The 14,924-nt window shown below is 35.3% G+C and overlaps 3 protein-coding genes and 2 long non-coding RNA genes across 16 annotated transcripts; 3 read left to right on the top strand and 2 right to left on the bottom strand.

Moving 5' to 3' along the window:
- The first annotated feature begins 576 nt into the window (after window positions 1-576).
- LOC147923388 (uncharacterized) lies at window positions 577-1,207 on the top strand. Its single transcript, XR_015587799.1, has 2 exons — window positions 577-732; window positions 830-1,207. It is a non-coding gene; the product is annotated as an uncharacterized LOC147923388 (long non-coding RNA).
- Window positions 1,208-1,693: 486 nt separating this feature from the next.
- LOC104756069 (protein TIFY 11A) lies at window positions 1,694-3,559 on the top strand. The gene is made up of 4 exons (XM_010478585.3): window positions 1,694-2,063; window positions 2,396-2,483; window positions 2,593-3,027; window positions 3,173-3,559. Exons 1-4 carry the CDS (start codon window positions 1,874-1,876, stop codon window positions 3,399-3,401), a joined length of 942 nt encoding a protein of 313 aa, XP_010476887.1. The 5' UTR covers window positions 1,694-1,873; the 3' UTR covers window positions 3,402-3,559.
- On the bottom strand, window positions 3,525-4,320 carry LOC147923387 (uncharacterized). The gene is made up of 2 exons (XR_015587573.1): window positions 4,174-4,320; window positions 3,525-4,092 (listed from the first exon to the last, which is right to left on the bottom strand). It is a non-coding gene; the product is annotated as an uncharacterized LOC147923387 (long non-coding RNA).
- Window positions 4,321-4,891: 571 nt separating this feature from the next.
- On the top strand, window positions 4,892-8,441 carry LOC104756068 (oligouridylate-binding protein 1B). Of its 2 annotated transcripts, XM_010478584.2 has the most exons (12): window positions 4,892-5,323; window positions 5,787-5,848; window positions 6,240-6,342; window positions 6,461-6,537; window positions 6,631-6,692; window positions 6,788-6,875; window positions 6,987-7,062; window positions 7,158-7,188; window positions 7,276-7,395; window positions 7,517-7,602; window positions 7,713-7,889; window positions 7,977-8,441. In XM_010478584.2, exons 1-12 carry the CDS (start codon window positions 5,219-5,221, stop codon window positions 8,247-8,249), a joined length of 1,260 nt encoding a protein of 419 aa, XP_010476886.1. In that variant the 5' UTR covers window positions 4,892-5,218; the 3' UTR covers window positions 8,250-8,441. The 2 variants fall into 2 exon arrangements, with proteins under 2 accessions (XP_010476886.1, XP_087351713.1); XM_087495587.1 differs by lacking the exon at window positions 5,787-5,848 and having other exon boundaries at window positions 4,974-5,323.
- A 258-nt stretch (window positions 8,442-8,699) lies between these two features.
- On the bottom strand, window positions 8,700-13,690 carry LOC104756067 (uncharacterized). Of its 11 annotated transcripts, none has more exons than XR_015586938.1 (11): window positions 13,256-13,621; window positions 12,726-12,856; window positions 12,437-12,625; window positions 12,245-12,345; window positions 12,128-12,155; window positions 11,885-12,037; window positions 10,985-11,805; window positions 10,378-10,874; window positions 10,129-10,276; window positions 9,094-9,949; window positions 8,700-8,997 (listed from the first exon to the last, which is right to left on the bottom strand). XR_015586938.1 is itself a non-coding variant. In XM_087495581.1 (11 exons), exons 3-11 carry the CDS (start codon window positions 12,782-12,784, stop codon window positions 8,867-8,869), a joined length of 3,162 nt encoding a protein of 1,053 aa, XP_087351707.1. In that variant the 5' UTR covers window positions 12,785-12,856; window positions 13,256-13,453; window positions 13,554-13,690; the 3' UTR covers window positions 8,700-8,866. The 11 variants fall into 11 exon arrangements, 9 of the variants coding, with proteins under 9 accessions (XP_087351707.1, XP_087351709.1, XP_087351711.1 ...); XR_015586939.1 differs by having other exon boundaries at window positions 12,128-12,152; XM_087495581.1 differs by having other exon boundaries at window positions 9,094-10,276; window positions 13,256-13,453; window positions 13,554-13,690.
- Window positions 13,691-14,924: the final 1,234 nt, after the last annotated feature.

Raw genomic sequence — 14,924 nt, 5'->3', positions numbered from 1 at the left:
AATCTTTTTTTGAAGTTCAAATTTTTTTTTCAAAATCTGACCGTCGATGATAAACAAATCAAACAGTACCAAAACAAGAAAATAAAGGTGAACTTATGTTTTATGATAAGACAGGGCAATAAAATTTGTTATACCAACTCTCAGCAAAAGTATAAATTACTTGCATAGTGTTTAATTATTGACATTAGTTTTCTTATCATAAATCATTAACCAAAAAATTCACACGAGATTGTTTTCGTGTGATGGAATATTACTAAATATGTTAATACTATAAGGGGGTGTATTGAAAATATGATTCTGGAAGATTTGTGATTTTTTTTAAAATCCACTGTTATTCAACTAGTGATTTTAAAATCACATCTAAAATCCACTGTTATTGAATATGAAATTTGTTAAAAATTATTCAAAATTACTCACAATCTACTGTTATTCAATCGAAAATTTGCAAAAATCATAACAAATCCACTGTTATTCAAAACCAAATTCTTTTTTTCTTAAGAAAACATAATTGTGATTGTGAGAGACTTTGGGTACATTTTTGTAAAGGAAATCCTATTTAAAAAGGTGTGTCTTTGAAGGATTGGTTAAAACAAAAAAAACAAACAACGAGATCGACGATGATATCACAAAAGTATTGTTTCCTGTAACAGGAGACTCTAACCTTCTTTGCCTGTGCTATTAACAAGAGAAATAAACACGTTAGAGATCAAGGATGATATTGCCCAGCCAAAGGTATGAACGAACTAGACACAAAAAAGCAAACTGAAACTATGTTGGTAGAAAGGTTTAGATCAAAGTCATGTGATGAAGTTGTCCATTTCACTTGCAGGGGAACAGAGGTGGAAAGAAGACGACAGTGTCACAACCTCACTGACAATCTTCATCTCTGTACCTTTCTTGTTTTCTGTTCTTGATGATTACGGTGGCGGTTTCGCTCATGTGAATACTTGGTATGGAGTTATATTTTCACGCTCATGTATTGATGGACGTGATGATGCAGCATATTTTACATTATTGTTGGGCTTTGGTGTTTCGTACTTTTCATTTAAAATTTTTGTGTTATCTGTTCGGATCGAATGAGCCTATTTAATTTGGAGCAATGAAGCTCACATTTTTGGAGCAATGAAGCTCACATTTCTGGATTTGAATTGAAACACTTTAGTATACTTTGGTTTATGATTTATAAAATATGTGGGTTTGTCAACGAGAGGATGACTCTGTTATTATTGTTTATTATTATGACTTTGTTAGACAAATATGACTATTACGTATGGGAGGATGACTCTATTTAAAAAATTGATGACAATGTATTTTGTGTGAGAATCTCTTTAAAATCAACCAAAGTCCCATTTTAAAGTCTCACCAAATCTCATCAAATCATAATGAATCCACTAAAATACCTTAAAAGCTCAGTGTAAATCTTCTAAAATCCAAAATATCATAAATCCCACAAAATCACAAAATCCCACAAAATCCTAATTTGAATACACACCCCTAATTGTATTCCAATGGCTTCATTACCATAATATAATCCAATGGCTTCAATACCATAATTTTTTTTAAAGAATTGTGTTGTAGTATTTGATATTTAATTATATTTTGGTAAAAGTATATCGAAATAAAACTTTAAAAATAGAAAGTTCCTTCTTCTTTTTTTTTTCCATTAATTTATGGGAGGCTATTAAAGTCACATGAGGCTATATTGGTCGAATGAGTTTTATATATAAAACATATGAGCAATATAGCTCGACACATCCTCTTGTACTCTTACATTTTACGCGCAATCTACGCACCCAACCAAAAACAAAAAAACGATAAGAAGAGATAAACAATACATATAAAAAAAAAGAAGTCTGGAGAATATTTGCTTCTCATGTACAACATGTCGTCAAGAAATGAAAATGTTAAGGCACAAGCGCCGGAGAAATCAGATTTTACCCGGAGATGTAGTTTGCTCAGCCGTTACTTGAAGGAGAAGGGTAGCTTCGGTAACATAGATCTTGGTTTGTTCCAAAAACCTTCTTCCGGTCTAGGGTTTACCGGAAAATCCGATCCACCACCAGGTACTTTATCTCTTCCTCTCTCATGGCTGCCACTTACAATTAAGTTCTGCTTTTTTTTTTTATAGCTTTTACCAGATTTACTATTCTTTGTTTTGTTTCTTCAGTTCTAAGTCAGTTCATTAGAATCGGAAATAAATGAGCCCTAAGACAAGTACATTAATAATAGATAAATTAGGTGGGATAGATATTGATTGAATTTCATACGGTTCCCATACGACATGTTGTATCGCCAAGTAAATATTTACTTTTGCAAAAAAAAAAAGTCGGTTGATTCTAGTAAAGCTGGACTATTGAATTGTTCACCAAAGTTGATATCCTATTGTATAATTCAGGGAAACAAAATGCGTTGCAGAAGGCAGAGCATTTCAAAGGCAAACCCTCTAATTCATCTGGATGCAAAGTCAAAGATGCTGACCTCAGGTCTCTCTTTTAATCCTGGGATTTTTGTTTGGAGAGACTAGGAAAAGGAAACCCGGTTAACCCCGGTTTTAAATGGTCTTGTTCTGATATCTGGTTTTTTGGTTTACAGTGAATCACAGCCAGAAAGTTCTCAGCTGACCATATTCTTTGGAGGGAAAGTTATAGTATACAATGAGTTCCCTGCAGACAAAGCTAAAGTGATAATGGACGTCGCTAAACAAGCCAAGCCCGTTTCTGAGACTAACATTCAGACACAAGTCAAAGTCGAAAACAACAACAAAAGCAACATTCAGACACAAATCAATGTCGAAAACAGCAACAACAACAACAAAAGCAACATTCAGACACAAATCTATGTCGAAAACAACAACGACAACAAAAGCAATATGGTTCTTCCTGATCTTAATGAGCCTACAAATACTGCTGATACTGATCATAGTCACCCTACAATGGAACAACAGAAGCAGCAAGAACAAAATCAGATCGTGGAACGTATAGCACGTAGAGCCTCGCTTCATCGATTCTTTGCTAAACGGAAAGACAGGTATTTTGACTTTATCATATACTTATAAATATGTTCCAGTCACTCTTGTTTGTTCTCAAGATTAAGGATTCTTTTAAACATAAGTTCTCTCAAATTATCCTCCAAAGCTGTGTGATTTACATTTTTTTTTTTGCTTCTATTACAGAGCTGTAGCTAGAGCTCCATACCAAATTAACCAAAACGCGGGTCATCATCGTTATCCTCCCAAGCCAGAGACTGTAGCCGGTCAACCACTAGAGACAGGACAGTCGTCACAAAGAACGAACAACGCTGTTGCTCAAACCATGGCCCATCCCAAATCAGATGGTGATAAAGATGTTACTATGGGCATTGAAGAAGACCAAAACTCGAAAGATCTCGATCTAAGGCTATAGTTATGTTTGCTAAATGTTTTTTATTAGGAACTGAGCTTCTAGATTAACGTTTCGATCCACCTGACATATTTTAAGTGATTTTTCTTTTGTACTAAAGTATGTAATCATAGTCTAACTTGAATATTTATAAAACGCAATAGTAAATTTAGATAACGACATACATAGGTGTTCAGTTACAAAACCAGAAATATCAGGACTACTACTACACTGCATTTAAATAGAACAGATGGACTGATAATCGAGTTTGTAACTCTAAACTATCAACCATTACAAAACAAGAACCCTAATATCGAAATCTGGATGGATATTTTCTAGAATCTAAATCAGCATCTAAAGAAACTCATATGTAGTTAGTAGCCAACAGAGGTATCACCTCTGCTTCACAAACCACAATCAAGCATAAGCCCCTCCAATAGTCTCGACTTCCTTAATATACTAAAAGGATCTCAAATAAACACTCTTATCCTGACACAAAGTCATCTCTGTCAATATTCTCCACCCTCTCAAGTACACTCTTAGATCGATTATCAGTGACTCGAATTAAGAACACGAGCAAAAGCCCCTGGCGTTGCAATTATAGTTGAACAAGCCTTCTTTTGCAATTATAAGAGGCAATGAAGTCTATTTGAACAGTCGACCGTCAGTTCCTTTACTTTAGGTTCACCGGTCACATAGTACTTACATAGCGCATCTGCAAAACATTTCAGGTTATATAGTATTTTTCTTGATACAAAAACTTAGGTTGATAATTAAGATATTAAAAGAGTCTCACACAGGAAAGCCGATGAAAAAGCATAGCGCAATCTTAATTATCGTCCTGATCATTTCGATCCGATCCTTTTCATCATCTATGTACGACACAAGAAAAAAACATTAGAATTAGACATACATAGTGAAGCAAAGTCGCATTTGTGACGGGGAACTAACTGAAGCGTTTAGGGTCACTTAAGTAGCAAAAGGATTTTTTATTTATTTATTATTATTCAAAAAAAGTAGCAAAAGGATTTAAGACCAAACAAGCCAAGTCAGTTATTTCCTTAAAAATTGGTTTTAGGACCAAACCAAAGGGTTTAGGACCAAACTGGTTCGTTATTTCCTTCAGAATTTTCTGTCTACTCTAATTTCCACCAAACATTTTTTTTTTAGCTGATACATGAATTAAATGATTTTTTTTAAAAAAAAATAAATATAATTAGCACTGATCACTGATGGTAGTGAAAACATTATGAAACAATTAACAATGAAAGATCTTCTAATCAAGAACTTGATTGCAGATGAGGAATCTGAAAAATCAATTTAATGGTTTAATTTGGTAAAATAATTAAATTGATAGGGTGTATCTCAAGATTTCACTAAATAAGGGGGTGTCTGTTGCAATTACGTGTCAGGTTTAAAGTTCATTGAAGGCGTGTCTGAATTGAGACAGTGATTTGATTTGGGCTGAGCCATAAGTCCATAAGTAATAACGTGGTAGCAGTTCATTGGCTGTTGTGTTTTTCTTTAAATTTTTATTTATTTATTTATTAACAGGTCTGTGACATTATTTAGCTTATCGAATCGATGTGTAAAAATAATAAATCCAATAAATTCGTAAGAGCCACTCGATTGCTTCCTTCGCTTTCTATCAAGAGACTTCCTTTTTTTTTTTTTTTTTTTTTCATTTGTCATAAATTCTCGAACACCGAAACACTTTTCGAACCCTAAAAGACAGAACACTGTTGTCAATTTTTCATTTCCTAGGGAGAGAGCCAAGACAAAATAAAATCAAAGACAGTAGTTTTTTTCTTCTTTTTTTTTTTTGTTTTGAGAGAGAGATAATGCAGAGGATGAAGCAGCAGCAACAGCAACAAGTTATGATTCAGCAAGCTCTTATGCAGCAACAACAGTCTCTCTACCATCCTGGTCTCCTCGCTGCTCCTCAGGTTTGCTCTCTCTTTTTCTGTTTGTTTGTTTCTTCTTCCATTTCATTTCTCGATTTGGTTTTCTAGGGCTTTTTCCAAGTTCGATTTCACTTGTTTTCTCCCCTTTTTTTTGTTTGTATAAGGACCAGGATTAGAAACTCTGCTATCTCTGGTTTCATTTTGATTCGAAGATGTTTGTTCCTCTTGTTTTTGTTTCATCTGACTGGTCAAACGAGAAAAAAGTTGTGAAATTTATGAGATTATCACTAATAGACATTGTTGTTGTAGTCTTAGTTAAGTTTCTTTTAAAGTGTTTGTCTTATTATTTGATTTTGGTTCACCAACTCCATGACAAACCTTTGAGTTGATACTGATTCGTTATATTAGCTTAGTCTCTGAGACATTAGGAAGTAAAGTTTTTCCCTTTTGTTTCTTTCTTTTCATTTTCTTTCGTTTCCTTTTTCTTTTTTCTTCCTTTTTGCAGATAGAACCAATCCCAAGTGGAAATCTTCCCCCTGGTTTTGATCCAAGTTCTTGCCGCAGTGTGTGAGTGTTAGGTTTCTTTTCTTTTTTTTTTTTTATAGTATTTTTTGTTCAATTTTATGTATGTTTTTGTGTGTTTCCGCTTATTATAATCTCACTAGTGAGCTCTAGTTTTCAGTTTCAGAGCCTTAAAATTAGCCAGGGAAAACAATAGTGCATTGTAGTTATATATAAACACATATATTGTTAATAATTGTGCAGTTGAGAAAGTTTTTCAGTAAATGTCTTTGTATTTGACACCATTTCTTGAAAAGGTTATTCTTTGTTATTAAGCCTTCATTGGTGACTTTTTTTAATTGAAAATTGTGGAACTTGGAGACATACTGTTTTTGTTTTGTTTCTTTGTTCTGTTTCTTGTTGAGTTTTTTAGTTTGTCTTCTTTGAGAAATTGCAGGTACGTTGGAAACATCCATATTCAGGTGACAGAACCTCTGCTTCAAGAGGTTTTTGCTAGCACTGGTCCTGTAGAAAGCTGTAAACTAATTAGGAAAGACAAGGTTAGTGTTATCTTGCACTCTTAAAACTATTATAGTTATAGTCTTAAAAATGTATCCTTATATCTCTTATTAAGAAGGTCTTTCCTTGGATTGTCGCTAATGTTTTGATTTTGAGCAGTCTTCTTATGGGTTTGTCCACTACTTTGATCGAAGATCGGCTGGTCTTGCAATCCTTTCTCTCAATGGAAGGCATTTGTAAGTTAACGTACTTGGTTAATTTAGCATGAATAAGATACTCTGAATTTCCTAAGTTTGGAATTAGTTTACATTGGTTAATGTAATGTGCAGGTTTGGGCAACCTATCAAGGTTAACTGGGCTTATGCTAGTGGCCAGAGGGAGGATACATCAAGTCAGTTCATATTCTTATGCTTAATTTTCTTTCTAAAACAGGATTTTGGGTATTCTGTTGGTGGAATAACGCACTTCTGTGATGCTCATGTGCAGGTCACTTCAATATATTTGTTGGGGATTTGAGTCCTGAGGTTACTGATGCAATGCTGTTTAATTGCTTCTCTGTCTATCCGACTTGCTCGTAAGTTTCTTCTGTTGTATACTGCTGATGCCATATGAACTTTCTTGTAGTGAAAATGGAAGTATAAGATATGCGTAAAATCGTCTAACATTGTTTTGTTGTTGTATGTAGGGATGCAAGAGTTATGTGGGATCAGAAAACTGGACGTTCACGAGGATTTGGATTTGTTTCATTCCGTAACCAACAGGTATTGGGATTGTCTAACTCTCAAGTCCCTTTGTATGCATTGTCCTCTACCTTGGCCATTTTATTGATTGCTGCCATTCTTGTTTCCTTGTGCAGGAGGCCCAGACTGCAATAGATGAAATTGGTGGTCAGTATTGCTACTTTTTTTTTGCCCTTGATAGTTAGTGTTAATTTGCCCTTTTGGCTAATTGGAATATTCTCTTTTGATTTTCAGGGAAATGGCTTGGAACCAGGCAGATACGTTGCAACTGGGCGACAAAGGGAGCCACTTCTGGTGAGGAGAAACAGAGCTCTGATTCCAAAAGTGTCGTGGAACTAACCAGTGGTGTCTCTGGTATGTTTTAACTATTACCACTCATAAGTGAGAGAATCAAATGGAGACAGAGAAAAGCCTTAAAATGGTCTTAATTCTTACACGTTGATATTTATATATTGGCTTTTATTTGTTTTTGCAGAGGATGGTAAAGATTCTAGTAACGGTGAAGCTCCTGACAACAATGGTCAGTACACAACTGTTTACGTCGGCAATCTTGCTCCAGAGGTAAAAAGAAAAAACATGGTGATAGATATTCTGTTGACTTATCACAACCTTCATGAGCACCATTCTTATTTCTTGGATCAAACAAATATATCATCGTTGGATTTTTTCAGGTTTCCCAGGTTGATCTTCACCGCCACTTTCATTCCCTTGGTGCTGGGGTCATTGAGGAAGTCCGTGTTCAAAGAGATAAAGGTTTCGGATTTGTGAGATACTCTACTCATGCAGAGGCTGCCCTCGCTATTCAGATGGGAAATACACATTCCTACCTCGGTGGCAGGCAAATGAAGGTACAAACTTGTTGTTTTTCTTTAGGTGGGACTCAGCATTCTTTCGGTTTGGGAATGCTAAACATCTTGTTTTGTTGTTGTTCCCAGTGTTCTTGGGGAAGCAAGCCAACTCCAGCAGGAACAGCTTCAAACCCGCTTCCTCCGCCAGCGCCTGCTCCAATCCCGGGATTCTCAGCCAGCGATCTTTTGGCTTATGAGAGGCAACTAGCGATGAGCAAGATGGTGGGGATGAATCCGCTGATGCATCACCCACATGGACAACATGCTCTTAAGCAGGCTGCAATGGGAGCCAATGGTTCAAGCCAAGGAATGTATGATGGTGGTTTCCAGAACGCGCAGCAGCTCATGTACTACCAGTGAGTTCTTCCTTGGAGCCGTTATTTGAGTGAAGAGTTTTTATTTTCTTTCCTTTTTTTCTTGTTATGTAACGTCTTCTTTACTGTATCTTTTTCTTTTCTTCTAACTTTATGTTCTTGTTATAATGTTATCATGTAGCTGTGGGTCTGTGGTTTGTGTTTCACGTTTTTTCTTTAGTTACCTACGATTTACGCTTTTGCGCGTCTTCACCTGTTTCTCTTTCTTAACTTGATCTCTTTTTATATTGGGTCTATAAACGTGTTCGTAGATCTTATATAGAATTCTTTATTCTTCGTGACAGCAGAACAATGGTCACAACTCACAATCATCACTTCGAAAGATCGTGCTCAGAATAGTATAATGTATAGGGTGTGATGATTACAGCTAGCAATACAAAACAATGCACACTTCCAAAAACAATATTCCTTTGTTCTGTAATGCAGAACAATGCCATTTAGCTCTGATATATGTATATTTAATTTGAAGTTCTTAAGTATCAATATAATGCTCATCTCGTTTAGATATTAAAAATCGAATCAAGTAGTTCATTTTCAACACTACAAACTTTATACTTGTGTTGTTGTAAAGGAAAACATAGAGAGTTCGGTTCTGGTCTTCTGCTATCTTGGCTTCGAGTCGTTTCCTTTGCTACGGAATGTAGAAAGTGAGAAGAATGATCGCTTAAATTCGCCATCTTTCACTTTAAAGCTCCCTTGATGATGATGATGCGGCTGAATCATATTGTTTGAAGCTTTGAAACACAAAACACAAAGCTGATGATCAGAGGACTTTTCATAACACCATTTTAAGTAAAGAAAAAAGCTGAAAGATATAAAATAGATGTTACCTTGTTCATCCTCAAAAAACTGACTCTGAGAAGATGCCATTCTTGATTTTCTTAACTCATCCGATGATCGGTAAGCAAAATCATCGTCTCCTTCAGATGTTGTTACAGAAACCCAATCCATTAGACTATCTGCAGCACGAGTTTTCTTCCCAAACTTGAGAAAACGTTTGATCCCTTTCGTTAAATCCTTCCGAGAGTTAGGAACAAGAACAGGACTCTGAGCTGTTGATCCCCATTTCTTCCTCATTCTTGAACTCCAAGAAGCTGGACTTCCCATGGGAGAATCATCCACTGAAGCATCAACATCCGAGTGCTCGTGTGGATAAGAGAACCCGTGTTGCAAGTTTGAGCTCCATGAAAGAGGACTTTCACTAGGTGAATCCAGTAACGAGGCAAAATTATGCTGCAATGTTGAAGAAGGTAGAGTATTCGCAGGTAAGTCTACATGAGAAACTGATCTCAATGAAGTGAAATTTTCATCCTCTGATGAGTTCTCAACTATTTCAGTAAGTGAAGGCGTTTCATCACCAATATCCTCAACTACTAGAGTTTCCATTTCTCTAGCTTCTACTTCTTCTTCTTTAACAGGATTCTCCAAAACTTCTTTTTCTTCTTCTTCTGCCTCGGATTCAATTTCCTCAAATTCTTCAACTTTCAAATTCTCTGATACATCATCATTGTCCTCTGTGTTCTGCTTCTGATTCCTCTCATTGTTCATCATATCATCAGAATACAGAGTTGTCAACTCTGTGAATTCTATGTTTGCAGAGAAGCTTTTCCTTAGTGATCGTGGTCTTCGTGGCACAACAGGAGACGGTATATCTTCCTTTGAAGTCTTCTTATTACTACTTCTCACCTGTGTTCGCATCATGGTAGTAGTAGTAGTAGTAGTATTTCTACCAGCTAAAGAAGATGGTTTTGTGTTTTCCTTTTTAAGATCAGAGAATTTAGGGAGAGAAGATTGTGCAACCACGTTTGTGTCTGCTGTTTTTCGACCTCTCCCGGAAGTATTAATGTTTGTGTTTGAAACTTTACCTGTCGGTTTCGAGACTCTGGAGCTTCGGTTTGGTGATGGAACCTTTCTTACTTGGGAGCTCCTAGAAGCACTTTTTCCAATGGGCTGTCCACTGACTGGCTTATCTTTTTCATTTTCCTCTTCACTCTGTAATGAGCTTATAGGATGCTGTGAAATATTAAAAGTAACTACTCAATCAAGTTGCAAAGTAATTACACAAAAGTTTGCTATTATCATCATCATCAAAGAGAAACTAAACGATTTGATACCTGACACTTTTTTGTACTTGTCCGAGAATTAAAAGATCTGAACTTCTCTGCACGTTGGCGGGTACTTGATATCGAATCCTGCCTCTTTACGGAAGCAGTAGAAAACTTAGCCTTCATCTCAGTTCTACTTCGGTCAAGAGCTTCTTGCATTGACTTCAACTTAGTTTCTTTTGAACTCCACTCTTCTCTTAGTTTTGCATCCCTTTTCTTCATATACTCTTCATACAACTTTCCTTTAGAGTCATCTGAGAATCTTAACTCAGATAAGTTCCGCCGCATTACAACATTACCGTGGTCTTTATCGTCACCAGCCTTTATTTGCAACTCATCATTAAATCCTGGAAGGCTTTCTCTAGACATTCTTGTCCTTTGTGTTTGATCCACAGATGTCGCACGTACTCTATTATTGTAACTTTTCCCAGCTGATTCTGCATTTACAAGACTAACCTCAAGATCATCCTCAACACCAAATGATTTTTGTCTCTGTTCATCAGACCCTGCAGAATCATTAAGAATTACAAATAATAGCTTTGAGTTTTAGTATTCAAAAGACTTTAATATGATTTTCTAGATCTTGTAAATTTAAAACACTGTTGAGTAAGCTAACCTGCAGAAACTGGTTTTGTACATGTTTTTAAGGCTGGTTGCTTGTCTGATGGAAACAGCTCTTTCTTCCTGCCTTTCGATTGACGTTCATCACTTTTGATATCAATACCACCTGCTATATGAGCCGACCGAGAACGCGAGTGTCGATAAGGAAACATGACTGATGATTGTGCCACATTCTGTGATTTGGATGCATAGCTCTCATCTTCACTCTGCATGGAATTGCCATCAGTCATGACGTTCCCTGGCCTATCAGTCTGGTTTTGTGAATCATTATCAGATTTACGGGAACGCACATCATCTTCTTCCTTTGTACTGTTCTCTTCAGACTCCTTGGGGAATGTGGCATCAGGAATGGACGAAGGTGTACTCAGAAGACCTTCTTCGGTGCTACCACAGTCAGACTTCTTATTATCCATTGTAAAATCAAAGCTCATGTCACTAACAATGCTCCATCTTCTCAAAACAGACTTCTCAGGGAATGCTGATGAGACATCAGAGGAAAGTCTCTTCAATTCTGTGGATTTCGCAACAACTACCGGTTTGTTTCCAGCAGAGTTTGAGTTTTCCTTTTGTTTGCTCTCAAAGAGGTTAATCCTATCTTGTACGCTAAGTCTCCTTGTATGATGAATGGTCTTAACCGTAGAAGATTCTTCCAAACTCACATCTTTTTCCTCCTCCTCATTCTTTGTGTTGCTATTAGTAATTTGATGGGGACTGATATGTGTTTCATTGGCTGATGTTTGTGTATTAGTATTCAAGTTCTTGGTGATCAGGTCTGGTCTTCTTTGCGATAATGAAATATATTTGCCGCATGCTTCACTGATAAAGGAAAGATACTCGAATCAAAATTGAGACATAATCGCAAGAAGATGAAGCACCAAGAAAAAAACTAGCTTACTCCAAACGATGTGCGCCAAATCTATCAGCAAAATGCTGGAGATCAGAAACAGTTTGAGGGTCGAAACCATTAGCTGACGCATGAGTAATCGCCGTGGTTAAGTCCTTTTTAATTGCCTCGAGTCTCAAATCTATAGCTCTTGAGAGCTCTTTCCTATATATACATAGACAAAGAAAAAGCAATCAACAAAACAGTTTTAAACACGCAATGTGATCCAATGTAACAGCAGAGACATTTCCTTACTTTGTTGCATCTGCTACGCCTCCATCTTCTGAAACAGAAAAGGAGAAAAACAAAATATAGGATCAAGTTTGGACGGAAACTTTGAATTTGATTGAGCTAATGAGAAATAAAACATACCTTGAGAATATAATGTCCGAGCTGCTTCCAACTGTGACATCTCCAAATCAAATGTATTGACTCTTTCCAACAATTCTGGACTATGAACATATTGAACAAATCTGGAAATGAACAATATAAAAAAGGGTCACAGATCGTTAGGATCAAACTAGAATTTTTGAAAACCATAAAGAATGAAAAAGTGAAACCAACCTTTCAAGTGTTCTTTTTGTGAACCAAGATTTTAGGCCATTTTCGCTTTTTTCAAAATCCAGTCTAATAGAGGATTCTGTTCTCTGCGAAGCTTGTGATTCAAGAACACTCAAATGATTGAGAAATGGTTGTATCAATCCTGAAACCAGTTTCTCGTATTCTTCATTACTCCATACAAACAGTTCACATCTGTAACAGAGATATTAACCAAACTCATGTGACCAAAACCTAAACACCGTTACCATTTGTACAGAGAGAATAAAAAAAAAAAAAAAAAAGATTTACACACCGTGAATGTTTGGGAGAAAGCTCAAACACAGCATAGTCAAGAACAGTATCCGCCTTCATATCTCACACAAGTGAAAAGACTCTTTCGTAGAGCAAAATTTGCGAATCGTTGATAAGATTCTCAAATGAAACCTGAGGAAGACAAAAGAGTAGAATTGATAGTTTAATCAACAAACTTGGTCAATCAATCTCACGAGATTGGTAAGTAAATAAATGTAACAATAAAAGCTTTACAAAAAAAAAAACGTATCAGAAATCAATGCAACAATTATAGATACAAGGCAGCTCCATAACTATTAGTAGTATAACCGATGTCTTCCCAGATCTGACCCCCCCAACACTAAAAATTCGAAGAGACAATATTTCCAAAAAATCCAAACTTGACTCATCCAACAAAACAGAATTCCCAAAATTCTAATTTTTAAAAATCAAATCCATCACTAAATTATGCTAAAACGAATCAAAAGCAAGAAACTTTGAGCTAAACAAAAGCAAGACAACAGAGTAGTCAAAAAAGTCATCAGAACTTACGACAAATTAGCCGATCCAGCATTGATCAGAATTCGATTTTCTTCCGATCAATCTTCAAACTTTAGTAAAGTTTTTTTAAACAGTGTTGTTATGTATGAATACTTATTAGTACAATGGTGTTTGCTGAAAAATGCAATCTTTAAATATTCCCAAATCGAAGAAAGAAGTGTGCTTTTATCTCTTCTCTCTCACCATGCCCTGAAACACAGTCTCTCTTTATGTAAGAAGAAGATACTGTAGATATATAATGTGTGGAGAGAAAAAAAAAAGAGAGAGAGAGCTTGCTTCAGAGAGACACCTTTCAGCTTTTTATTTTTTTTTCCTTGGCGTAACAGTCTGTAATGGGAAAATACGAAAGACAGACGCAGCATTACTTACTTACTTACTAGTAGTCAAGAAGAAGATACGTACACGGCTCCCATTACCAAATTACCCCTCCTATTGGACCATGTTGCATCCACATTCCCACAATAATATGGTTTATTAGTAGTACTGGGGGGTAATCGTGTAATAGCCAAACTCAGTTGGAGAGATGTGGTCAAGGCTCTATTACTATTGTGGACCAAACATGGAAACATCCAATGATCAATTTTTAACGGTAATAATATCTTTTTTTTTTTTTTTTTTGGGGAAACAAACATATTATAAAAAATACTTTGAGAAAGACAACAAAACGAAAGTCGCATTATAAATTTATTTCTTGTTTAATTTTGTCAACCTCATATCCTTTTTCTTTTTGTTTCTTCTGATCAAAATTTTAAGGGATTATATTTTTAATTTTTCTATTGTTTTCGTGGCAATCCTTGATTCAAAGTTTCGTAATTTTATCCACTTCTTTGAGTTGTTTTTTTTTGAAAATATGCAATAGATAGCATAGAAATAGAAAAGAATTAAGAAAGTACTATTTATCTACAGTACTTTTGTTAAAAGAATAATAAAATTACTAAAATTTGTTTTATTTTTTTTCTTTTTTCTTCAGGTTCTCTCTTCTTACATTTTCATCTTCTTCTCACCATAAAATATCATTATTTCTTCTGTCATAATATGTCACAACTAATTTTACAAATACATCAAACAACATCAATTTTTCATTTTCCTGTTTCTTTCTTATTTTCGGTTTCTCTCCTTCAAATTGCAGAAGATATTCCACTGTATCTCTTCGGATTTCAATTATTGTTGGAATCTCCGTCATCATGTTTGTTTGATTTAATTCATGACATTTTGTTTTGTAACACGCTACTTTATCAAATTACACGTGACAATACGTTACTTTATCAAATTACACATAACAACATAATATCTCTCTTTAATAAATTATTTTTTAATTACACATTATTTATTAAGATTACATGTGCTTTTGTTTGAAAACACGAATTTTATATATAAAAACACTTTTTAAAAAAAATGATACGCTTTTTGTAAAGTATATACTGATATTTTTACTATCTTACATGTTTTTTTCACAAATAGCAATACGTTGTTGTACTTTTGTCATTTGTTTAAGGATAATTTTGAGTGTTTTCTTCTCTTAAAAATGGTAGTTACCAAACTTTTCTGACAATGTGGTAATTCCTTAATTTTCTTCCAAAACTGTGGTATTCACTAATATTACCCTGTTTTCTTCTTAGTATGTAAGAGAAAATATCGATAGTCTCACATAGATAACATG

Source organism: Camelina sativa, chromosome 17 (genome assembly GCF_030686135.1).
Source record: "Camelina sativa cultivar CO46 ecotype springtype chromosome 17, ASM3068613v1".
NCBI lineage: Eukaryota > Viridiplantae > Streptophyta > Magnoliopsida > Brassicales > Brassicaceae > Camelina > Camelina sativa.
This window is presented reverse-complemented; position numbering and strand designations above follow the sequence as displayed.

Bases quoted from the DNA above. Each gene is read 5' to 3' on its own strand.
- LOC104756069 (XM_010478585.3), top strand. From the start codon at position 1,874: ATGTACAACATGTCGTCAAGAAATGAAAATGTTAAGGCACAAGCGCCG. The intron at 2,064-2,395 runs GTACTTTATCTC...TGTATAATTCAG, and splicing joins AAAATCCGATCCACCACCAG to GGAAACAAAATGCGTTGCAG. The intron at 3,028-3,172 runs GTATTTTGACTT...CTTCTATTACAG, and splicing joins TTTGCTAAACGGAAAGACAG to AGCTGTAGCTAGAGCTCCAT.
- LOC104756068 (XM_010478584.2), top strand. From the start codon at position 5,219: ATGCAGAGGATGAAGCAGCAGCAACAGCAACAAGTTATGATTCAGCAA. The intron at 6,538-6,630 runs GTAAGTTAACGT...TGTAATGTGCAG, and splicing joins TCTCTCAATGGAAGGCATTT to GTTTGGGCAACCTATCAAGG. The intron at 7,603-7,712 runs GTAAAAAGAAAA...GGATTTTTTCAG, and splicing joins TCGGCAATCTTGCTCCAGAG to GTTTCCCAGGTTGATCTTCA.
- LOC104756067 (XM_087495580.1), bottom strand. From the start codon at position 12,784: ATGAAGGCGGATACTGTTCTTGACTATGCTGTGTTTGAGCTTTCTCCC. The intron at 12,156-12,244 runs GTATGTTTTATT...TTTCTGTTTCAG, and splicing joins TCGGACATTATATTCTCAAG to AAGATGGAGGCGTAGCAGAT. The intron at 10,277-10,377 runs GTATCAAATCGT...AATATTTCACAG, and splicing joins CAAGTACAAAAAAGTGTCAG to CATCCTATAAGCTCATTACA.